General features: G+C 37.4%; 1 protein-coding gene across 1 annotated transcript in view; it reads right to left on the reverse strand.

Annotated features, from left to right (window-relative positions):
- The window catches only part of MTA3 (metastasis associated 1 family member 3), a 136,126-nt gene that overhangs the window by 17,657 nt on the left and 92,027 nt on the right, over positions 1-26,442 (reverse strand). The window contains exons 15-17 of the mRNA XM_064446122.1: positions 23,564-23,650; positions 18,332-18,478; positions 7,131-7,162 (exon numbers count right to left, since the gene is read on the reverse strand). Of these exons, the coding sequence (XP_064302192.1) occupies positions 7,131-7,162; positions 18,332-18,478; positions 23,564-23,650 (266 nt within the window). The remainder of the gene's footprint in view (positions 1-7,130; positions 7,163-18,331; positions 18,479-23,563; positions 23,651-26,442) is intronic.

A 26,442-nucleotide genomic window follows, 5' to 3' on the forward strand; every position in this document is an offset into this window, starting at 1 on the left:
AAATTAACTATTGCTAATGTCATTTCATACAAAGAGAAATTCAGGCATAAATCAATGCCATGAACTAAGCAGTTCTGCAACAGGAACCTCACATTTTCTGAGCAAAACCCCAATACCTCAACCAATGAGACATGAGACTTGTTTTTTCATCCAAGTATGGCACTATTCTAATTTAAAAAAAAAAACAACAAACTCTACTTCTCACTTCATAGGTCCTTACTCTGACTGTCTTTTTAAATAAACATCACTGTATAAGACAAGTGCTGCTAACCTAAATGGAAGCAGGGTAACAAAGGTTTGTACCACCTTGCTGGTACTGTCGTTCTTAGGTTCACTCACCAGTCATTATATATTAGAGCTGACTGCAACATATCTGCCTTTGTTTTAATACAGATAACATTAAACATAAAACGATGCATTCATTTTCCACTAAAACTTCACCTAGAAAAATTGTGCAACAAGAGAGCAAGTACTCGGATCTAATGAGAGAAGCTATCATCTTATACATGAAAAAGTGAGAGTAAGAACAATATTGCCTATATGGTCTGCAGGTAACATTTTGGAAGAATATCCCATGACAAATTTTGGAAACAACAGTCTTGTTTGCCACATGATTGGTTATTGGAAGGACTAAATAACGACACTGATTAAAACAGACATGTTAAAAGATATTATACGATGATGAAAGTTTTTCTTACTTGATCTCACATAGATTCAACATCATGTTTTCATAGGAAAAAGTACTATTTCTCGGTGAAATAGTACAAGTATGCCTCATTTCTGATAGCATTTTTATAATATTCCTAAAACACACACAATTCTTCACAGTCATGGGAGTAACCTCTAATTAGGGGACTGATTTCACAGACACTGAGTAAGGAAGGGGCTGGTAACATCCACAAAGACTAGCAGAATAGAATGCAAATGGACCTCTTAAATCGTGTCATAAAAATACAACAGCCAAGAATAATAAACAAGGGCTTCATTTCTTGGGCACAATTCTTACACTTGTATTCACTATATTCACATTATGCCACAACTTTTAACACACCCCAGTCCATACCATTTGCTCCCTCCAGTAGAAATTTTACGCACTCAACAGATTTCCAGCATTCATTGTTTTAGTGCAAATAACTGAATAATCTCCTCTGTGACTCCTTAGATCTGATGTAACGAAACCCAACAAGAACTAAAAGAGCAAGACATCAAATTTGAGTGAGTCACAGATAACTCTTTCTTAGAGCTAAACTATTTTCCTTTGTCTTAGAAGGAAATAAGGCTTATGGTGAATTTAGTTGCTGTTGCACATAGTTAAGCCTATAAATCTATCTTCGTAGTCCCTCTAAATATTTGCCTAAATTTTTCCATTTTTTTATTCAGTGTCTAGACTGCCTTTTAGTTTTCACATTTTTTTGTGTTGGCTTTGGCGGGGAGGAAGAAGTAAAGGACATGCTACTAAAAGAAATTCAGCTGCTATTTATAATAAATTCAGGATAAAATACATAGTCTGGACGAAATTAGAAATTCATGAAGTATTTAACTGATGATCTTAGTGTACAGAGTAGATAGTGCTCTAAAAGTGAGTAAGAATTCATGCATGGAAAATGCTGCCATACATCAAATTTCACAGTACCTCGAAACTAATTATTTTTATCTAGCAATGGGCATTGCCATACGTTACAGAGGAATATTCAATGGCTCAAAGGGCAATTTTTTGCTGTGCTTCCCCAGTCAGAAATCGGTTTAAGTTATCAAATCTAATGGTTTATATCTCTTCACGGGTTCCTTTCTAATACACCACTGAATGCCTCCTTTACTCAAAACAACACGCACAGGCAAAATAATGTTCAGGCAACATTCAAGGTACAAAAAGTGCATTTCCTATGGCATAAACTCTGAAGAACAGTTAAGCCTCATGGAAAAAGTATGTGTTTTTTCATAATACTTTTTACCGTAGCAGACACAGGTGCTGTTACTAGTTCTGAACTTCTGCTTTGTCTGCCTTTATTAGGCCCTAACTCTTATTCCAGGCAAGATATAACATTACAGAAAATAGTGCGAGGGTTACAATATAATCTCATTTCTGTTGCATCATATTGATTAGAATTTTCTCTTTTATTTCACTTCTCCCCCAGTCCTTTCAAGCTATTTGCAGAAATTAATTACTTTTCACTTAAGGAAAAGAGAAAATAAGATCATTGTTCTCCAATCTGTGTGCTAGGGACCACATTATATTTAATTTCTAGTTAATCAAAACAATTGAAGTTCTTGAACAATTTAGGAGTAGAAAATCAGTTCATTAGTTCCTCTCAAAAAAATGTATTTACTACTGTGTATAAAAATGAGCATTCAGTGCCACTGTCACATTATTAGTAACACCAAGAGCAAAATGAACTTTCATACGAAGTACTTGTTAAATGTTCTTTTGATTTATTTTTTATTTATTTTCCCCCTCTAGCGCACAGTTATGCTAGGAAGGTTATGAAAGCCTCAGGAATACTACCTGTACCACCAGAGAGGCCCTACTCAATCAGAAAACCCTGCATGCCGAAAGGTCCAATAACTTCAGCATAACACTGCCTTGTGCAATTAGCAGCTGTCATTTCGATTTTGACTGTGTAAATCACTAATAAACTGTGCTGTCATTTTGCAACAAAACCACTGGTATTAAGAGTCCACATACCAGTGGCAGATCAGAGAGCAGCACCTGAGCAGCAGGTCTCCCAATCAGGTTCCTCCCAAGTCTTTTGTCACCTCAGTCTGGGTACGTTCATTGAGATCTCTTGTACCTCAAGGACAAAATTGTTCCATGCCCAAAAGACAGCACAGAAAACCTATCTTGGAGTGAATTTGAAAGAAAAACCTTACAAGGCTAAAGGAGCTCTGGTTCAGGCAATGTTACATCCAACAAAGACAACAAATACTTAAGTCAGCACAGAATTATCTGAGAAGAGTTTCACCTGCCAAACAGGAGATCTCCCTGCTGCAGACTGAACACATCCTCAGAGACTTCTAAGATCAAAGGCAATCTTTTCAAGGCCTTCAACATGGAGGAGTTTATGGGAAGACCATTTGTTGTAAGGTCTTCGCAGCTTCACCTGTCCCCTCCTAAAACACTTCTCTGTAGGCACCATTCTCTCACAGGCTGGTGCACAGCTCAACTTTCGAGAGCTGCTTGCAAGTGCTGCTAATCAAAATTCACCTGGCAGGGGCGTGAATTACACAAATATTCATTTCCCAGTGAGCAAGTCAGACACCTCCAATGGTCAATGAATTCAACAGCCCCTTTCATGAAGAAGCTACATAAGAATGTGTTTTTTTCTCTGCTAAATCTTCTGGAAGCTTCATTCAATCCATTACTAATTCAATCAGTTGCTTGATTGAAAATCTGATAAATCCAGATCTTTCAATACAAGTTGCACTAGGCATAAGGCTTTGCTATATCTGAGGAGCAGAGGAGTTAGCTGTACAGCATCACTATAAAAGTGATATGTGCTGTAGGGGTAGCTACCAGTCCAACATAGTTTGGATACTGTTCCAAAAACACCTACAAAGATACTCCAAATGCTTTATATTAAAGTGGCAGCTTAAGACAGCATCTCTATTATGGAGGGTAAGTCTCCTATCCCCACTGGCTCCCAGGCAAATTTGAAGCACAAGAATGTAAGGATGCATGTTGGAAAGTCAGAAAGAAATTCTGTACAAATTCATAAGCAGGACTCAGATCCCAGGTCAGAGTCAAGGTTCCTGTCTATAAGTTTCTCAACATTACTGGGGTATCAATGGCTAAGCATTTACCACTGAAAGTCACTGAAGATTCTGAAAAGACATCCAGCTTTGAAATAAATACATAAACACCAACAGTCATTGTAAGCGTAAAAACTAACGGTGAATGTTTATGTTGTCACTGAAAGAATGTTTAACTGGATTATCAAATTCCCAAGTGGACTTGAATTTAAGATCTCTTACATTTTCCCCCATCCCTTTAAAAAGGAAAAAATTCCCATTGCCTTAAATTAGCATTTTCAAAATTCTAGTCGCATCTTTAAACAAAAAATCAAATCAAATCAAACGGAGCAAAAGCGGCTCACTACATGGATAGAAAACAAATCACTAGAAACCAGGCATGCTCAGATGATTGGTAATAATCTATATTAATTGGTTCAATGTATTTGACCGAATTGTATAGGATATAGTGTAAAACAAGTGTAGAATTATGTTAAGTTTAAATCAGGTATTGATTCTGCTTTGCCACACCTGAAGTGTTCTTATTTGCAAAGGCATTAGCATTACACCTCTCATAAGAATCAAGGTTTGGGGCTGGTTTAGTTTACCTATTCATGGAGATTTGACATGAATGCAAAAATTACAAAGCACAGTCTCCACACAGCATGGAGTCACAAACATTGTTACTAGCATGCAGGCACATATTCACTTTGGGTATAGAATTTCATTTAAGAAAACTCACAGGCTATTAAAAATATATTTTCAAACAACAGGTCATATACAAGAAATTAACCAAGTAGTCAACACAAGCATTAGTTTTGAACTGCCTGATTTGCTAGCAAACCTTTCACAAATGACCCAAAACAGATGTAACGCTGAAAATCCAAGTCAATGACTTTTCTGTGCAAGGACGGTGGCGGGGCAAGACAACAGTCGACTTTCCAAAGCATTTGGGCTAAAATGCTACAGTGTTTACAGCCTCAGTATTTCATGGAAGTTACACAAAAGCTGAATAAACCATGTCTTTAAAAGCAGCATTTCAAAGCAAATATTTCTTTCTAGAAATCAGTAAATCAGTAATGAAAGACTAACCAAGGTGTCTATCCACAGAATAAGAGGAAATTACTCTTATAGTTAAAACATAGAAGATCCCCTCTCCCCACCCAGACCCTTAAAAGATTTTCTACTTTTTTGTTTTCATGAACAAGAATCTGCAACAAAAAAATGGAAAGACATCATTGTATCTAAATACAGAAGAAGAATTCTTGTAACGTTCTCAGAAAAAACTGCACTTTTTCCTTAGCAAAGTACACTCTGTTCCTCATTGGCCTTGGTTTTAACATAAATCTGTATCTTCAGAGACAAGATCCGATTTAATGCCTGCCTTACATTATTCCACCACCTTTAAATGCAACTTAAAAGGAATTAATGTACTTTGCCTTGGTAAGACAAAAGCTTTTTTCAAAGCATCAAGGCAGTATGCAGATTTGCTGCTGTACCTCTCACATTTTGATTGAGTGAAGATCAAGCTTTAACATTTTATCTGTTGCAGTATTAACCATAACCAGTCAGAAAAAGGAGACTTTATTTCAAAGTAATTATTTATTGCAGCAGTCATTCAAAAAATGGATCTCAGTGGATACACAGCTTTACTGTGTATGTATTGACTAGATAATCTCATACTGTTTCCAACGCAAGGCATAGCGTTATTTTCTCGCTTTACTGACATGTTCTACCTACTCGTTGGAGAGTAAGCAATTTTCCATTACACATTCTCCTATGCTTTAATTGCTGAGAAGAGTGGACATATTGTTACAACATTTTTGGACTAAACAGAACACTTATTTTTAACTGTGCTTTTATTTCTTTAAGTGCAATGGACAATTACTGCACGCTGACTGAAGAGCATTAATCTGAGCAGTCTGAGTTGTCAGCAGAGAGGTCTGGAGAGGTTCACAACGCAGAAGCCTCAAGAACCCAAGTTATTTAAAAACCTCTCTCTTATATCTTTAAAGTTTGGCCATGTTTTGGTGTGAGGACACATTTATACAGGCAAAACCTCCATTTCTTTGGGTCAGTTTTTAGAGCTGTTTTGATACATTAATGCAAAAGAGAGACTGACAAAAATGTGTTATCTTCAGAGTAAAATTAATCGGAAAAAAAAAATAAAGAGAAATGAAAAGTGATGTTTTCACCAGCTTCAGCATTAACCTCTAGCTCTTTTCTGACACCAGTGAAGAACTGGAAAAATATTGAAAAATTTTTCAATCCTTTCCAAAATTTTATAGCAGGGGAATACACTTAAATAACTAAGCATCTTATTTTGAAATGGGTCTATTTAAGCAAATTCATGACAAACAAGTATTATACCATATCCAGTAGAAAACAGAAAAATAACTTTTTCCGGACTTATCTCTACTACTTTGAAATTTTGTCATCCGTAGTCCTTACCTATTTATTACCCATTTGCACTGCATTATTAATGACTATTGATGATAAAGGCAGTGATCTATATTTACCCTTTGTCCCCTGTTGAATCAAGTATCTGTGTGGGAATTTACATGTCCCACAAATGCTGTACCTACAGAAGAGGTAATAAACTTGAAGGGACACCCTGAAAACTGTAGGCATGAAAACAAACAAGCTCACATCATGTTTTGTTGAGATTTATTCTATAATTTCAAAAGTCGCCTCAAAAATTGGTCTTCTTCCAAAAGTAGATAGCCCTTCCCCCACATATCTACAGGATAGGCATGAATCATTCCCAACCAGAGAAAGGTTTTCTTCATGTGAATTTTTGTTCAGTCCTTATCTAGTTTTTATTAGGAGTTTGAAACGGAGGTACATGAAATTTCTCACCTTATAAAAACCCAAGATAGACACTGAATCCATGACATTTTTATGCATAAAACTTTTAAATCTCATTTTTGAAGATGTATCTGTCCGTTTAAACATTTCTCTGTTCTGGAACCCAAACTATCAAACTCAAGGTTAAATCAGAAACTGACCTCAGAAGAACATGATGCAAGAAATTACTCAGCGTATGTTTTGAACTTTAAATGTGCTCTGACATATGCGATACACATAGAATGCAAGAGATTTTCTCAACATTAAATTGACATAATCAAAAAATAACTTAAACACATAACACACAGAATTGTAAACGGATATTTCACCTATTCTAACTGACAGCACTGCTATTTCTTAAGCTATTCAACCTCACATTTTTTCCACAATTTCCCATGAAATGCGGTGGCAGACAGACTCATTTTATCTCCACAGTGATGCTGGACATTATAAAAAAAACATGCCAATGGCTTAGATTACCAGTATATCCACTTGGTTTTCAAAGGAAAAATCATATCTATAGATAGATCGATACCTATAATCTCCTCTATACTTACCATTATTGTTCTTGTTGTATGGCTGGATGATTCTGGAAAACAAAAGAACCACAGCATGTTAAAGTATTGTCTTTATCCATAAAAGCCCTATTTTCTGATGTTCACCCTGAGGGCTAAGATGTTAGTGTTCAGCTACAACAACAGACATAGCATAAATGCAGAGATTGGAAAGATTTCTCATGAAACGACCATGAGAGTTATCACTGGTCCTGAAAACATACGGCACGCTATAGTATGCTGTTAACTGCTCTCATTCTCTTTGCTTAATTACCTTCTTCTGCAAGAAAATATAAAAATGGAACTAATTCATAATTCATGTTTCAAGAAGTGGGTTTTTTCACTTCGTTTTCAACATATGGCATCATTTAACATGGAGGATTAGTTCTGTGGAAAAAAATACAAATAGTATCAGCATAATTCCATAACTATTCCCATTTGAAAAGCCTTTATAAAACTAGACTATCCTTTTTCTGAGAATTTTGAGATGGATTCTCAGTTTGAAATTGACAAAGTATGTTGAGAAGTGTAACATCCGGAAATCTTAATTATTCTCCCCTATGCTATAAGGTAATTCTGCATTAATTGAATCAGCAGAGTCTCAATTCTGCAAATTAGATAAATGTACAATAATTATAATGGGTTAGTTATTCTTGCCCCAGTTTCAAATTGTGATTCTTATGGGGATCCCAACAGGCATCACACAAAGAATTCTCAGGGTGTTTTGTTATTGTTAAAAATAGTATTAAAGAGATTAAAAGGACACGAGAAAGAAGAGCTGAACATCTCTTTCTGAAAGGATGGTAATTACACTCTCAAACTGGTGTTTCTCTTTCATTTGAGGAGTCACCTTAACCAGTCTGAAGGTACAGTTCAACCACTGAGAGAAACAAAGACAAGCCACTTTAAGCATCTCAAAGTAATTTGAAACTTCAATCTGATATTCAGCAGTAATTCCTGTATCTAGTTGACGTTTACATTTGTACAAGTCTTCATCCTTAACCAAACCTAATTTAAAAAAAAATATATATATATCAACACAAGAATTGATAACTTCTAATTGATAAAGGTTCTGTAATGTGAAAAACTACCTAAAGGCATATACCAATATTTTAATTGTGAGCTCCTCTCCCAACTACCCAGAAAAAAAACCCAAAGAACCTATCTCCAAGAGCACAACTGCATTTCCTGAGGTATCCCCAACTTAAGCAGAATTATCAGGTTAAACAAAAAGGGTGGGACTTCTTCCCTCTCGAAATACAGAGAAGACACATTACACAGCACTTCCAGTCACCCCAAAAAACATCAATGTGAACAAACAAAAATCCATACTTTTATACTCGGATGCTACAGTAATAAAATCTTCACTCAGTCTCAGAGGTGCTATGCTTTTGGCATAGCTTTATATGCCAAGTCCCTATAAACTATGCTTAGCCATGATTGTCCCAAAATACTCAGTGACTTGCAGTTCCACAGACAACTGAGTGAAAGAGAGAATATCTCCCTAAAGGGAACTGAGGAACAGACAAATGTACCTGGAGGCTGTTAAACAGCTTATTTTTGAAGAATACTTTACAGACATTCTTAATGCAATGCCAACAGCTGTTAACTCCAGAACATTACCATATTGATAACCTATTAATAAAACCAAGCAAAGAAGCGAAGATCTGTCGTATTTGTAGAGTAATATCCCTCTGTTCTATCATACAATGAAAACATTCTGGTTTTTGCATATCTTTTTCTTAGATTTTATTGCTGTAGATACTGAAATATCATCTAAGTTGCCAAATATTTTTTAGAAAGACCTGAGTATATCCATAAATAAAAATTTAGGGAAAGAATTGTTTAATAATTAGACACAGTCAAAAGATTCTAGGATCTAGCAGAGACTACTAATTAAGGACACAGTTTAAACTCTGACATACTCTGATACCCAAATATCCAGATTTCAGAACTGAGGAGACACTGATTTCTTCCAGAAAATAATTACATCCTGATTTGGCAGGATTCTGACCAATGTTTATGCGTGAACACACACCAGCCAATTCTGTGGAAAACTTTGCTTTTAATTAAGGCAACTAAAGAAGGTGGCCCTTGCTTCCAATTAAAAAGGCAGTCATGCAGCATTCAAAAAGGACTGTTTTACAAAAGGTCCGCACACCCATGCAACATCCAGTGCAGCTTGAGGGCAACAAAGCTTACCTAAAAACCACAAATTTCTTGGAGTTCAACAGAACACAGGCCAAAACTTTGGATTTTCAGTTTTATCTGCCAAGTTTTAGAATGCCTTTGGGAATTTGAATAATCAGGCTCAAATTTCAGTGAAACTGGCACCAGTGGACACTTAGTTTAAAAATGAGTTCTTATAGCAAATTATTTTGTGCAAGGCAATAATCTATACTTGCACTTCTTCAGCAGAAAGGAAACTCCAGGACACAGAATGGTTCTCCCCTTAAGGTTGGTGAAGTGGATTACTCCACTTTAAACAGAAATGGTTAGACAACACTACTAACAAGGGATTTTGGTGATCTGAGGCGAGTAAATTACAGTAAATGTGACTTCAGTACTGACAAAGTGTTTGGAAGCTTATTATTGTGGAGAAATTGATTCAGCAATGGCAGAAACTGATTAAGAAGCTTGTATGCTCTTTCTACAACATACTGAACTCAAATAGAAATAAGTTGTAAAAACAAATTTCCTCACATTAGAAGTTGCTTTACCAACCATACTGACCAAATGTTTTCCCGGTTTACAGGCACTAAGAGACTATAAAATTTCCCACTGTAAAACCATTTAAGGCTAAAATAGAAAAAGTCCACTGCTAAGGGTTGGTGCCAGCTACATCATGCAATTATATAATACATATATTATTCCCCAACAACTTTTTTTTTCCCTTAAGGGTTCTTCGAGCCAGGGCAGAAACCACATCCTTAATAACACTCCAGTCCTTTTCCAGCTGTTCATATGTTATGTTTATGTGCTATTCTTTAGTTCTGCTGATAGAAAACATAGTTATTTGATATTCATATCTCTCTCTCATATTAACAGGGTCATCAGCAATACTAGTGTGTGAAAGGTGCCCTTTTCTAAGCCTTCCAGAATAAATATGCTTCAAGATAATGTTGTTTAGACATGTGGAAAATAAAGGCAGACATGAAACAGCAGAGGTGTTTAATCCTAGTAACACTCACAACTTATCGAGGTGCATGAGACTACAAAGAACCTTTTCACCCAGGATGGACCACCTTATGAAATAAGCTGAGAAAGGAAGACTGTTTCATTATTTCTGCTCAACTCAGGTTGTGAATATTTTAAGTAAATGAAACAATTGTTTTATTCCTACCAGTTTGTGGCAGTGGAACAAGTGACATTAAGTGTTACTTCAAAAGTATTATTAGAAAAATACATATCTTGTAATCATACTAAGAATGAGTTTGACTTTATTTGGGGAAGACCCTTAGCCTCCCATGATTGACATTTGAAACTCTAGAGAAACAATATACAAGCAACAAAAGCAAAAAAAGCACAAAAAACGTACAAAATGTTCACACAGCATCTTCTCCAGACATGGGAACTTTCCAGTTACAGTGCCTAAGGACTTTCTGAAGGTGCCTTCCATATTGCATTATGTAATAAAATTAAGTACTATTGCTCCGTAATCTCAACTTACATAAAATAATCAACCTACTTGACAGTAATCATACACAGAAGCACTTCAAGTATTAACTCCAGATCTCGAAACCAGAGCACCTAACTCATGAGGTAATACGCTGCTAATCTTGTTATCCAACAGAGAGGATTCTCCTTCTGCAACTTTAATTCTTTAAAATAATACTAGGGGGAAGTAGTGATTCCAGGAATTATGTTCTGGTTATCTGCATTGTGTTTTGAATGCTAACTTGATTATAGTGTTGTTCTTATTGTTTACTGCTTTAAGACCTGATTTATTCTGCCAATTAGAAAAGCCAGTGTTACTGCAATTTCATGCCTGCACATTACTTGTATATAAAAACAGAAACACTGATTCAGCAGCAAAAATGGGGCAGTTCACCATGAAGTTCCCTTTCCTCCACTTCCAATCCCACCTAGCTTGCTCTTTCTAACCGCTGCTGTCATTAGAGTTCCCAGAAACACATGTCACGCTGGTGAACACAGACATACATTTTCATAAGTATTCATTTCCTTAGCACAACAAAATACAAGTGATGTCTGGCATGCTCAAAGTGGTGCATCAAAGCATGAATGCGATTCTAGTTTTGTGCTTTTTGTGAATCAAATGTAGGCAAAGAAGCCTTAAAAATCCAAAGGCAGATTTTTGAAAGAAAGGAAATAAAAGGAAAACAAAAAAGAAAATTGGCTATTAAATTTCTAGTGTACTTCCACCTTTGGATATAACTCACATGTCACAAGATACAGTAAGCCTGAGAACTACAGTTGAATGGAAATTGTGTTTGGTTTGGCAAAACAAAAGCAATTGCTGTCTATATTTAAAAACCCCACACCACAGTGCTACGCTATGCTAATGCTTCGGAACAGTTCTTTCTCAGAGGAAATTCAAGGAAACATGGATTTGCAGAAATGGTTTTGCTCCTCCCAAGTCCTTCTGTGATCAAATTCATCATAGAGGAGTCACGCTGTTTATCTTTACCCACTGAAAAAATACGCTGCAATTTGAGCAGCCTTTAGACACCGAATGGAAGATGGTTCTTTCATCTGTAATCAAAGAACCTTGAATACTTAGAAGATAACTGTAGTATGAATTCACTGTAGGCAAATGATGACTGCACATTTATCATTGCAAGACAACAAATCGTTTTCTCAACTTTAAGAAACCCTGAGGGAAAAAAAATATACTATTTTTCAGACAAAAATATTTTCCTCCTCACTGATTATCTTTCCTGTTAAGTCACAATGTCATTTGCATCACTGGGGTCGGAAGGATGAAGACCAAAGTGGGGAGGGGGGAATCGTCAACTCATTGTAAACAAGTTGAAGGAAAACCATTGTTTTATAGCACAAAAATGTAAATAGAAAAAAGAATGGCTTGAGATGTGCAAAGATGAGATGTAGTAGCTTAGTTCTACAAATGACTGACAATGTTAGCAGTAACACCCTGGCGTAATTAAGGCCTGCGTCATTTTCCAGGTACGTAACTGGGGCTCTGGAACTTGTCACTAGTTCACTGTCTCCAGTATCATCATTTGTACCTCTGCAAAAGCAAGTGAACATACTGACCACAGAAATGCAAGCTTTAGAGCATTTTAGTTTTCTACTAAATATTTCAAATGACTGCTTCCAGTTGGACAGTGAAAATAGAAATCGGCTACTCTTGTGCAAGGTGCAAAAATCAAACGTAAAAAAGGTTGTTAGGTTAATCTCTTGAGGGTCAGAGATGGCTTTAATGTCTTTGTATAGAACTACGCATGACAAGGCTGTTACCATAAAGCATACCATATCATGACATAAATAAATGCTCTGAGTAATATATGTTGCAAAATAACCAAGATTCATAAACACCCTTTTCATAGTCCTCTGCTTCTCCAGTAAATGACAGTAACATCAATTTTTCCAGAGACCTACTTTCCATGCTCACATTTCCATCAATATCAGTGCACATATTTCAGTAAGAGATCTCCAGCCAAATGTTTCAAAACATTTGCTGGGTATACCAAGGCCCACAGCTAGAATGCACATACCCAAAGCAAATTTTAGAGGAAAAACTGGTTGTGGAACAAGATATAACTTTTGTTTCTTGCTTTTGGGAAAAGTGGGCATACGCAGTTCAGCATTGATCCCACTTTGTGTTTCAGGATGGAAGAAGTGGCAAAAGTGGATTCACATTTCTTCTCTTTCAGATGGAAATCATTGGTACATAAAATGAGGTTTATGACAATTTAGATAGGTTGATGGTTTATTAATATGTAAGACAAAATTTCACAGAATCACAGAATCATAGAATTGTTAAGGTTGGAAAAGACCATTAAGACCATCGAGTCCAACCGCTAACCTATCACTGCCAAGTCCACCACTAAACCATATCCTCAAGCACCACGTCTACCCTTCTTTTAAATACTTCCAGGGATGGAGACTCAACCACTTCCCTGGGCAGCCTGTTCCAATGCCTGACAACCCTTTTGGGGAAGAAGTTTTTTCTAATGTCCAACCTGAATTTAAGGTTTTATATTTTAAAGTAATGGATTGCCAGATGTTTTTTTGGTATGCATTCCATGCTGCTAGCCTGCCACCGCAGTATATCTCCGTCTCCACCAAAAAATAGTGTAACAACAGGCACCTTTGAGAAAAAAAACCAACTCCCTCTGCTGAGAAATTCCATCCTACAGTGAAAACTTCCTTCTAATTCACTTTCACATAGGGTTATATGAAGTTAATTATGATGAAGAACATATTAGAATCGTTTTCTCTGTTTCAAGAAAGTCTGGGGCAGGAAAGGCTCCAGTTTCCCTGCTCGTCAGTCAGGCCTCTTATATTTTCATGTGTTTGTCAAAGGAGAGTCTCAAACTCCCCACAGAAGAACAGGAGTGAAATATAAGCCTTTCTTCCTTGCTTATCTCAATAGCCAATACTATTAGTCATAAGCAGAGAGAGGATTGACCAAAATAGCATCTAAGAGAGAAGGTACTTTTTTTATGACGTCTTTCTTCCTTTGCTGATTGCTCATGTCACTTTCTCATCTTGCTGTGCCAGAGATGTGCAGGTTCCTAGGAAAATGGACCCCAAAATTGCTGTCTCATTCTTAGATAGAGCTGCATACTTCAGTATATTCAGGAACAGAAATTTGACTGTTGAAAGAATCCTCTTGAAGGCATCAGGACATCTCAGCCTGAAACACAGCACTAAAGGTTTGGGAAAGGGAAGAGGGAAGGAGGATTGGGCTGTTAATTGAAGTCTCTTCAGCTATGAACAACTGGTTCTCTTATTTCTGCCCACAAGCCATGAAAATGGTATCAACAGGCAAAGACTGATTTCTGTATCTCATTAGTGACGTTAATATCTTGGGCATCCTGTGAATATTCTGGTTCTGATGCATGTAAAAGTAAGGAAGTGCCTGCCAGTTGACAGAGATTATACTTACGTAAAATACCTTTACCTGATCTTTCCAAATATTACATGGAAAATTATTATTACTCACCCTGCCAAAACAATAGGCTGACGTGAAACTTGACTACTTGGATGTACAGTTGCTCACAGTTAAGCAGCTTGTGGGTGAAAGTAATTGCTTGGAATAATTTCAGACACTGTAATTTAAAGATCAGATTCAAAATATCTGCAAAGCACTTTACAGTCACACCTAAACCTTCCCATCGTCAGCTCCAGTCATAAAACTGGATACACCTAACATTCTGCAACGTTGTGAATTTCTGAAGTCAGAGTTCTCCCATTTGAACGAGACTGTCTTCACCGCTGAGAACCATTTAATTTTCTTGTGTTGACTTTCTTTTCAGCAGCAATGGAAATTCTGCATCTCAGAATAGTTAAAAGCACCAGCATGCATATTACACAAAAACTCCCTGAAGTACTGTGATTTTTCTCCAGAACAGAAAGTAGTTTTCTGGCATTTTTCATTGCCTTCTGGGATTTTTTCATTCCATCCTACAGCATGCGAGATTTGCCGTTGTTTGAAAATAAAAGCATCTACAACCATCCAGAGAAGTCTTCCTCCAAAGGAAAGGACACAAACAACTACAAGATCTTCTCTATCGAGTTACGATATACAGGGCTTAACCAGTGAGATTTTATTTAGGTCTACGCCTTATACATGAGTTCATGCATACAACTACAGCTACATCTCTCAGTCACCAGTAACTGACACTCGGATCAGTTAATAGCAAGATATCAGGGCACAAACCCCACCATTTATGAAGAGATAAACATGCTCCCTCATCATTCTCAATAAAACCAAGTAATGTAATCAGAAATTGCAGACTCCCTTATCCATATCAGTTAGTGCCAGACCTTTGCTGGAGGTACGTCTGTGGAAAAATGAAAGGGAAACTTGTGCTGCATTGGCCAAGATCAAGACTCAAGTCAACATAAAAATCCCTTAGGAAATGCTAATCCTGTCCTTATTTATTCCTTTTAAAAGCATTAAACCAAACACTAATGACGCTTCTCATCATCTCCCCCAACTCCCCCATACAAGCATAAAGAAGTGCCTTTTCCATATTACATTGCTTTATTTCTGAGTCAGTAATTATTATTTTGTTAACAACAAATTCTGTCAAAATATGGCACTCAACTCACCTAGGCAGTAAGACTGACTTTAAATATGCCAAACTAAATATATATTTACACAAGCCTAAGTGGCATTTACTTGATGCTGTAAATTATTGTATATCTTAAGTAAACATATTTATACGGCTCCTTTACAATAAACTTCTAATACTGTTAAAAAAAGCAAACCTGAACATGCAGACATTTCTATGTCAATAACATTAAGATTATGAAAATAGCAAGAGGTAAGGCTTAGTATAAGCCCACTGTGCTCATTTTGTGCTCATTCGCTCATTTTGTCAAAGCATTCACTGAAAGACAAAATAAATTATCATCTCCATAGCTGGCTTTCTGGATACTGTTAATTGATGCAATGCAATAAACCCAGCAACAATCAATAGTGTTTTGGAACAAAAAAGGCTTTTTAGTATATTTATAGTAACAGAAAAACCCTGGAGGTTGGCAAAACCTTTCATTGCACAGGTAGTACATCATTGCCAGTGCAATTACACAGAAATCACCATTTCCCAAGCTGATCTGGTCACTGAGTTTTTGCTGTGTAATGAAAAGAAGCTGCATACACTACAGCCCCAAAAATGTATTTGATATTTAGCAATGACCAGAGAAGGGGTTAAATGGCAAATATTAAAGGTAACCAGTTTAAGTCAAACGGAAGAGAGGACCTGTGCTGTTGAGAATCATTACTACTGCTTTGATTGTTTGAGAGAGTTTGGTTTTCCTTTGCATTTTATTTACATTTTGCAGGCTTTTAATTAAAGAGAGAGGCTAAAATAAGAACCTAAATAGCCACTTTTAAATACTAAAAAAGCAATTTTTACACTAAGAAAATACAGATTTCAGCTATTTAGGATAAATGCTTTCCAGTAAGTTACGTTTTCACAGAAAACAGATAAAATAATTACCTCCTAAAGCAATTACTTACAGTTCTCAATAGTAATTTTTCAAATTAGATGTTATGTTGTGCAAATTGCCTTATCAGTTAGCTGACTGATACAAACTAATCAGTGTGGCTGATGACTGGTTTTGTCAATTCCTTACTTTGAAGAGAACATCCGTACTAAGTAGAAGGAAAATTTTAGAGAATTCCAAGCCTGCCTCCTTATAGGGACATCATCATCATCATATTTACCTTGAACTTATTGCTAAAGCCTTCTCTGCAGTAGAAGTGTAACATCATCTTTATTTCCAGGTGAAAGTCATTCATCACTCAAAGCTCATATGGAGAGTCCAGTCTAATGGTCTGCACTGGGGCGTGAGGAAGCAGCCGAAGTTCACAATCTCATGCAGTAACTACCAGATCGTCCCTGCAAAACTTTACACTCAAAGATTGCAGTGGCAGTTCAGCACTAACGGCTACACTGATTAATGGCATCATCTTTTCTCCCAACTACAAGTCACGTGGTTGCCATCTTGGTCCACTGAATAGCTCGTGCTGCCAATGCATGTTACTTGCCTACTGTGCAATCACCGTTTGCACACTGAGCAAAGCGATCCTCTCTTCTGCGTATACTAAATATCCACTTTTTGTCCAAGTGCGTAGTGATTTCTATCTAGGTATTATTAAATGTACCTTAAAAAAGTAGGTATTTTCACTTCAAAATACAAATAACATTGGCAATGACAGAAAAACATGACCATTATGGGAAGATGATGGATAATGGATCAAGTTTTTCTTCCTGTATTTGGAATACTATTTCTATTAGCTTGTCTAAAAAGAAAGTCCCTCTTATTTCCACATCAACCTATTCCATGAAGCGTGAAAACAGACAGTCACCTCTTTTGTGCAGACTGCATCCTGAAAAGTCTATTTCAAAGCCTAACTTCTTTCATATTTCTGATCTCAACAATCTTATTCAACTACAGAACAAATAAGCTAATGGCTTATAGAAGTTAAGTCTCACAAAAAAAGAGTTCAGGAAACGCATGCATTTCTTTTCAGTGCAAACAAATGATATCCTCCTGGATTCTCCTCTTATTCGGACTTGAGGTAAAACTGTTCACAGTTCCAGTTGAAAATCTTCCTTTTTGGTTATAACTTAAAAAAAAAAATATCAGTAATACAGATTCACTTTTCAGAATAAAAAAATAAAGACTATTTGGGAAAAGTTAGTCTTACCCTCAAATTTTTGCACAGCTTCATATCTGATCACCATTTGCACCATACTGTAAAGTGGCTGGATACACCAGGCTTAAAGATCACCTCTGCCCATGTGTACAGGAAAAGCCTCTCCTGTACCTCTGTGACACCCCTTTTCCCTCCTCTTCTGCAAGGGGTTCAAATGCAGGGACAGTCTCTTTCCACGGAGCTCCTGCCTTCCATCAGTCCTTACTGCCAGGACTTCTTCATTCTTATTTTAACTGACTCCGTAACACAGCCTTGGGACGCAAGGCGCCAAAAGCTATCTTCTCTCTATTACCAATCATACTGTTGAGAATCCAGATTAAGGTGTGTTTAGAATTCACATACTAGCAAAGAGATTGGTTGTAAACTAGCAGGTCCAGTATTTAACAATTCAGCTATATAACAAGTAATGTAGCGCAGAGCAATTCAAAAGGTCTTGCATACCTCTGCAAAATATTTCTTAAAAAAAAAAAAAGGCAATGCAATAAAGCAAAATAAAGCATTAGCTGCATCTCTCTTCATCAAACTTGTTTTATTCCTTTCTTGCCCTTCTATATAGAAGGATTAGTAAGAAAAATAGTACAAATAGTTTGATGAAAATACGGCATTAATATATCCATGTTCAATTGATAAGCACCAACACTCACTGCATTAAGAATAAATGCTATAAATATACTATTCGCATCTTACGTTTATGTTGCTCATTTACTGTCATTTCTTAAAACTGTATCATCTACAGAAAGGTCACAAAACCTTGTTATTTCAGGTCCACAGTAAGTTTTGCCATTCAGAGACATAAAGAATATTTCTTTTACATTCCTTCACATACCATCTAGACCATTATGATGGCTGTAGTTTCTTTTTCCTAAAATACTTAGTGAAGAGTGATTGGAGGGTGCAAGCAGTCGTTTTGCACTTGGACTTTGAAGGCTTGGTGTTGACCTGATTACATTGGGTTTCACTGCAGGATGAATCTCTATTTGAGACAAGAAAAAGAGAGAAAAAGAGAGATAGATATTGAACACATTTATTTATTGTTTAGATCAAGTAAAAAGTCTATCCAACATTAAGTTTACATTTAAATTTCTAGTGAAAGTTTCTTCAGCATGAGTGGGTTTATGAGACTTTGAATAACAATTCAAACATGAGTCTTTATACCTACAGTTCTTCCAAGTAAAAAAAGATCTATACTGGTTTAGGTTGCCTGAGTTCAATTTTACGCTGTAGATGTGTAAGGATTTCAGAGATTGAAGAGAAAGTACACATAAATCTGGAAAAGGTCTGTCTTTACATTTTCCTACCATTTTGAGGTTTATATTGGAGCTACACACAGCTTTTTAGGCAAGCAAATAAAAGGATTTTACTATAGTGAAATCACCTCAATATCTCAACCTATTTGATACTTTCTGTCAGAATAACAAGTTTCAAGGGATCTTCCCAAACACAAGTCACCAGGCGCAAGAAGTCAGGGAGCCAGCCACAGCAGGGCTCTGAAGCTAAAACTATCCCAAAACTGCAGCAGGTACTGCCAGACTCCCATATGGAGTTTCAAACATCCCAGAGTATCTAATACGGTTCACGGAGTAGGATTATTTTGGAGAAAGAGGAAGAAAGGTGGGTAAAGAGGCATTGAAATGCATCTGGCCAGCACACTTCAGGGTGGCAGCTGCTGCGTTTGCCAAAAGCTGATACAGTTGTATGGAAATTTCTCAGTTATCTGCCAGATAAAATTGGCAAAAGGAAGCCTCAGTAGAGCCTGCTTGTCCATCACCAGGAATTTGCTGAACCAATTAACTTATTCCCAATGCACATTTGGGTTCAAAAAACCACCACTGTGTACATCCCTTGGACAGACCCAAATTTGCAAGGGAAGTCAGACCGCCCGAGGGCAGGTCCCCATCCCTCTGACACAGCCACAGGGCACCGGCTGATGGCACCGCGCAGGTTGCGAAGTGCTTGCAGCACGATTATGGCCACCCGATTGCCCCACAGAGCAGAAGAGACCTCTGAGCTGAGAATGTGAGGGCAGATGGGCTGGGAGACAGATCAGGAGAGTCGGGTGTCCAAGGGGAATAAGAAAAGATTAAAGAAATGCATTTTGCATGCCCTGAAGGGAAAAACTGCTCCTTTCTGCCCGCCCCCCTTTTTTTTTTTTTTAATAAAATAAAGAATAGAAGCTGGGAATATGCAAAATCTAAAGTGAGGCCAGGTATCCAAGGATGAGGCCCTCCAGCCTCTGCTATGCACAGCTGTCATGCAGGAGAAACAGAAACCATCATACAAAGTCAAAGTCCACTGCAATAGCAGAGTTTTCCCCTTTAATAAATGCCGGGGAAATCTGATACCCAAGCGCTCGCCTGCTCAGCCTCTCGCTCTCGTTCCCGCCGCAGGACTTCACAGGCAGCCTGCAGGCACCCAGCCCACCCACCCCAACTGGCCGCCGTGGCTGCCGGGGAGGCTGGGGGTAGCTGCCATAACAGTCGCGATAACCTTTAACAGGCAGGAACAGAAAGGCAGGACACAGCCAAACAGTCTCATCAATATACAAATGGGTAAAGGAGTAGGATGGCCACAATGACTTGGCCAGGCTGTACTGGGAACGGCGTGCCAGGAGGAGACAACGCCGAAAATTTTCACATTTGAAAAGGCTTTGCTTAGTTGTTAACCACTGGTTTGGTCAGAGCTTGCAATCATACTCTTAAAGCATGAACACCCTCATCCAGTAGAGTAGGGTAATGCACCAGGCAGGTGTTAGAATACCAGAGCCAGGGTCAGGTAATTGCTTCAGGGTAGGCCTGTAGATTTAGATTCGCGTGTGTGAAGGCCAGTTTGATGTCACTGATCTTCTTACCACTTACTTAGATGAGAGCTTTTTACTGCCATTCACTGCAGTACTCATCTGCTTTTTGTATAAAAGAGCTTAGGAACACCAAGCTCCCAGCAGATTTCATGCCATGGCCCGTTTTTCATGCTCCAGAGAACAAGCGTCTATTTTGTGTTTTTACTAAAATGGGAACAGAGCCGTGTTTAATATTATAAACACTACTGATCGCTAAAGCAGAACTTTCAATGGAACTAGAAAGGTTTGCACTGTTTGCTGAAGATGTTTGGAATTTGGATTCTAAAATGCTCATTTGGCAATCTTTTCTAATCTTCTGAAGGAAATGATTAATTTTCAGGGCTAACACCACTAAAACATTATCTTATTTGCCAAAGAGCTGCAGCAGCATCCACAATAATCCCAGCAGGTGGATCAACATATGAGAACTTGTAAACTGCTTCTGTCTACAATGCATAGCAGATACAATTTTCTATTTTCAGGATGAGCGAACAGTTAAAGAAGGAAATTCCTTCCTTCGACTTTTCTTCAGTCTGGAGGTCATCAACCCTCTGTTTACCACAAAGGCTGTCCTTTCTCTTTCTGCAGCAGAGGAAGGTACCAAGACCAAGCTCTTAACTTTTAAGGTCTAGAAAGGAACTTAATTAAACAGCCAGCATCACTTCCCAATGGACTGAGTCCTTCCTGTGGGGTCTTTACACCATACACTCATTCATTCTCTACATATAGCCTTGTTCCAAGTATCTGCATGCTTTAGATCAGCTCTTTCTAACTAGCTGCTTCATCACCCCTGAGAGAGGTAATGAGGCATTTCAAGGCTTTTGCCTGAACTATATTATACCATCATATTATTGTATTATGGAATAACAGTAATTAGGGATCTTTTAATTCCTGCTTCTATTATCCTTGTTCTATTGCCTAGTACTTCACTGAAAAGCTCTTAGCCACCTGCACCTTCTTCTAACTCAGAGAACTAACTATAACATCCAAATAATCCAAATTATCCCTTTAGCCACACAACAAGTAACCAGTTGGCCAGATTCAGAGTATATGATTATTTCTGAAAGAACAATAAACAGGAATAAGAAACAGTTCTTGAACAGCCTATTAGGAACCTTTATTTTAAGACCAGGTTGCAGCCTCAAACAAATAATTAGCAATAACAAGTCTAAAAACTCCTACTTCCACTTATATCACTACGGTAAGAAAAAAAATCCAAAGCAAACAAAGAAAAGTTGAAGTCTCCTACTGCGTTGCTTAAATAAGCATCCTGGATTCCAGAGGTGCTTAAGCAGCTGCACCTCTCATCTCATCTCATCTCCTCAACATGCATCCCAGCTGGAAACATTAGCCTGGTTTCTTCTTAACTAGGAGGGAATATAGGACATTTAATTAGCCAAGGGTTCCCCTTAGGGGGTTTGTTTAGTAAGCACAGTGACGACTAAAGAGATTACAGGGGATTAGACCCAGCGCTTTAGAGGACAGGGCCTACTTTTAACGCTTAACCTACCTCACCTGAGGAACTGGCAGCCAAGAAGCAGGACAGGGATAAAGGGAGGCGATGACCCAGGATGTGCAGGGCACTGAAATTCTCTCTGCCTTACCAGTAGGGCTGAAAACAGTAGTGCCCTGAGAGAGTTAACTGTATTCCAATAAACGTCTGTGGGGATGGCACGGAGAGAATTTTAAAAAGAAAAGAAATACCCACTGTATATGGTATGACATGATAGTTAATAGTAAATTTTACAAGAAAAATAATGCAAGCATTACTTACTCACTGGAACATATAAACACATATCCCAAACAAACAAAAAAAAATCACGAACTACACTGAAAAAAAACCCCAGCAAGCTAAATGGCAAAAAAAGAGCCATTTTCTGGCCGTCCTTATGGGCATACATCTGAATTAGCTGTAAAACTACACTGGGTACACTTTGTATTCCTGCAACGTGTATGATTTACCTTCAACTGTAGTGAGATACCTCCACTTCCTATACAGTGAAATACTAAGCAGACTCTACAGATACCTGGTATATTTTAGCACTGTTAATCTTCTACAAAACCTTTGCCTAAGTACACATAATGCTGTCTGACACTGTTCCTCCATTTACTCCCATTAAACCTACAGACTTATACTCTCAGAGGTATCAAGACAAACCCTCACTGACTAAACATGGCACTAAAAACATGCAGTATCTTCTAAGATTACACATGCTGTTGTTTCTTCTTCCAGCTACCCCAAACGGGGTCACCCGGATGAACCATCCATCTCTTGCCAGGTTCTCCCCCTCATGACCACAGCTCCACCACATCAATCAAAGCAGTCCTTTCCTCATTCACTTGAATGACAACATATGTAATGCACACAGCTGGGATGCCTGTAGGAAATTATCACAGGCTTTTTTCTTAAACTCCAGGCAGAAGGAACTCAGTGAGAGTGGGCATTAATCCTTCATTATCCAATTTTCTGAAATTTGGATTTTTGTTAAATCCAGTGTTCTGGAAGAACAGTTATAACTACATTAATAGCTGATTTCTATTTCAGTAAGTCAAGAGACTGTATTGTTTACTTTGTCCTACCTAGTACAAAAACCCTGTTGATTGAAATTTTGAGAAAAACCTTTAGACTGAGTTCTACCCTCAGCTTTACTTCTGCAGAATGGGATTAACACACTGCCAAATTATTCACTGCTGCTCCGATCAATTGATTGATTTCTATATTTGAGGATTAATATAAAGCCCCTGGTGTGTCCCATCTCTCATATGGCAATGTAAATATTTAATAGTCAGTGGTAGTTCCGTGCAAAGAAGACTATTTTCAGTTTTAAAATAAGGAATCACAATTACTAGAATTTCTCCTCTCCCCGTTATCTTATGTGAGTACCTTGACCTCCTGGCTATGATCTCAGTACAGATTTCATTGGATCTTTTAAAATTATATCATCAAATTAAGTGATCAGTGTCTCACTGTGGCTGAAGTCTGCTCCTTTCAAGTACATGGGAGTATTACAATGGATTCAAGGGACACAGTAGGGTAGGACTGGGCATACTTAGTTTCTCACCTCCCCTTTTAGTGCTTTTTTATTTACACTACCAGAATATTTTTCACATTCTAAATTATATCAGGTTTCACTCTCATGCTACACATATGGGATTTTTAAGTATCAGTAAATACTGAACGTTCATTTGATTAATTTTTTTCCTCTGGAGTCAGATACCCACCTAAATACCCAATGATACATGACAGTGGTTTTCTGGTGCTTTTGATCTTCAGAGGATTTCCAGCAACTTCCAAATGTCGATCTGCATCTGAGAATTTTAAAGAATGAAACTCAGTTTAAATATTCTACCATTACAAATATAATTGGGATGCACCAACCAGTCTCTAACTTGTATTTTTACCACAAATTTCTTTTTTCTTTTTTGCACATATTCTTCTTTTTGACACCAGTGCTAATAATGATAGACATTTAAAGGCAGGCCATGTTCTCATTCATGCAAGCGATGTTATGATTTTTTTTTTAAGTTAATACAAGGTCTAACACAAAGCTGGTTGCATTTTTTGCCTACAAAGTCTTTTCGGAGACAGTCAGCTAGGCAAATGAAACACAGATGAAAACATGGATATTAAAATAAAAGCAGCTCTGGCTATTAAAAAGAATTTACACAGAATTCTTCATTGTTTTCTACAAGTTTGTCTGGCCCTAAATAGAGTAATACAGAGGTAAGAAGGATTTAAAGTCGGGACTACTGATTTTGGTCATGTATTACTTGCATGGTATGGTGACTCATTCTTAATAAGTAGAAGAGAACACAGGGGCTATCATGGCAAGATGAAGCCTAACACCCCTCCACCCCCCAAAAAAATCCCACTTTACTGTAAACTTTTGAACAAAGTGGTCAATTGTAACCAAGTATGACAGAGCTCAAAGGTCTCAAAGATAGGAACTTCCAGCAAAGGAAATTAAAATAGGCAGTTCAGTAACTACCGTAATTTGATGCTAGAACTATGAACTCACAATTTAGAAGGCGCTGCGAATACAAAAGCAGAGAATCTGTCTAAATGCCCCGAACATAGAAGTGTTACTACGAAGAGGTTCACGCTTAGACAGTGGAGTCAATCAACCTAAGGCAAAAATTCACAAGACACTAGGTTTCAATAAATAGTTTCAAGACTACTGGAACTACACTATCTTTGTTTTAAACTACTCAGAATGATTGGGTTTTCTGTCTTCCAGAAGCATGTAAGTAATCCCCATATAGGGCTTCCAGTGTCCCTAGAACTCAGGTATTCTGTTTCTTCAAAATTGTGTTCATATGTTCATTATGTACATCTAGAATTCCTTCACATGGAATTACTTCCCACACATAGGTGTACACCTTTCTTTGTATAGGTTTCACATGCGCACATGCAGATCTGCATTTTCTAGCTGGCTTTAAAAGAGCTAGATATAATAAATAGATTATAATAACTGTAATTCCACTTTGTCTCCAAAATGTTCCTGTTTGTTTCATTCCAGCACAAAATATGGAGTACATCGGCACACAAAGAGGGCAAGACACTGTATAGAACAATTTACAATTGTAAATTTGGGGGTTTTTTCCCTCAATCTCGTTATGTATTCTATCTAGCTATGTGCAAAAAACTTGTAGGTCATGAAAGCACTGGAATGACTGAAATAAGTATTTCAGTATGTTCACAGATGTTTTTAATGCAGCAGACAATGCATAACTTTGTTCAATATATTAAGAAAATCACCTGAAATTCTTACATGTGCTAAGCGTAAAAGGTCGCTGGCATCTGGGAAGCCCAAGGGTTCCAGAGCTGTAACACCAAGTACATGAAGTACTTTATTATTTTACCTTAATAACAAAATAGATTGTCCTCAGTGAAAAAAAAATGTACTGAACCTAGTGCCTGGAATATTTTTAATATTCCACAACACTTAAAATATTTTAAGTGACAGTAGAATGATGTGTCTCCACTGTCTCCCTTAGTGAAATAAGCGCAGACTTTACAGTGAGTATTTTATAGTTACTTTGTGAACAGCAAAGCATCGCCTAAGAAGCAATTAGCAAGAATATTTTCCATCTAAATGTTTCCCTGTAAAAAAAGACACTGAATCATGGTGAGACATTAATATCCTGTCTGAGGACACAGACTGAAAAGAAAGCACCGTTTCCATGCTTGTGGCAAAGCATGTTCACCAAAGGTACCGGGTGCGTATTCTGAAGCACACCAATCTATTAGAAGAGTTAAATATATCTAAGAGCAGCAAACTTTAATCCACAATATGGTACTCTTATGAAAAATAAGGTATAAAGTTTATGATATTTACGCACTACACATGGAAAAACCACAAAATTAGATCGTTCATCGCTCTCAAGCGTAAAACCATAGAATAAAACTTAGATAGGAAGTTGTCAAAACCAAGATTTTTAAAAAGTCCTAATATCAAATATGGGCTTCCATGTGAATGCTAAAAATCTTAGCAAGATCGCTGAAACAGTGGAAGCTATGAGAAATAAAAATGTATAAAAAAAAAAGAATTGGAGTATTACATTTGACAGTACATTATTTTCTAACATATCAAAAGCAGAAAGTGTGCTGGTGCCTGCAGCAATAGATGATCAAGGTGTGAGGAAAATATAAAGGCATAGCTGAAAAGCTGAATGAATTCTTTGCGGCTGCGTTCACTGCAGGACTTAAACGAGCTCACCTCCAAAACCCTTCTATGAGGAAAGTGTGAGAACTGTGTCACACCAAAGTGTCTATAGGAAATATTTCAAAACAAACTGGTTAATGAATAAAAACAAGTTACCAGGACCAGGTAGAATTCACCCGAACAAAAACCGCTGAGCACGTATACTGCCGGTGTTTAACTAATGCTTAAACCGGTCTTGGTTCAAGAGAACGAAAACACGGCAGATGTGATAATGTTCTTCAGTAAGTAGGTCTGCAGACTGGCAAAGGGTTGAACTATTAATAGAGGCATACAGTTAAATACAGAAGCATCAAGGGAGCCAACAAAGACCTTGTAAAGGGAAAAAATGTTTAATGTGCTCACATTTTTCAGCAGCGTGTCCTTGCAACAAGGACG

This window comes from Phalacrocorax carbo, chromosome 3 (assembly GCF_963921805.1).
Source record: "Phalacrocorax carbo chromosome 3, bPhaCar2.1, whole genome shotgun sequence".
NCBI classification, from domain to species: domain Eukaryota; kingdom Metazoa; phylum Chordata; class Aves; order Suliformes; family Phalacrocoracidae; genus Phalacrocorax; species Phalacrocorax carbo.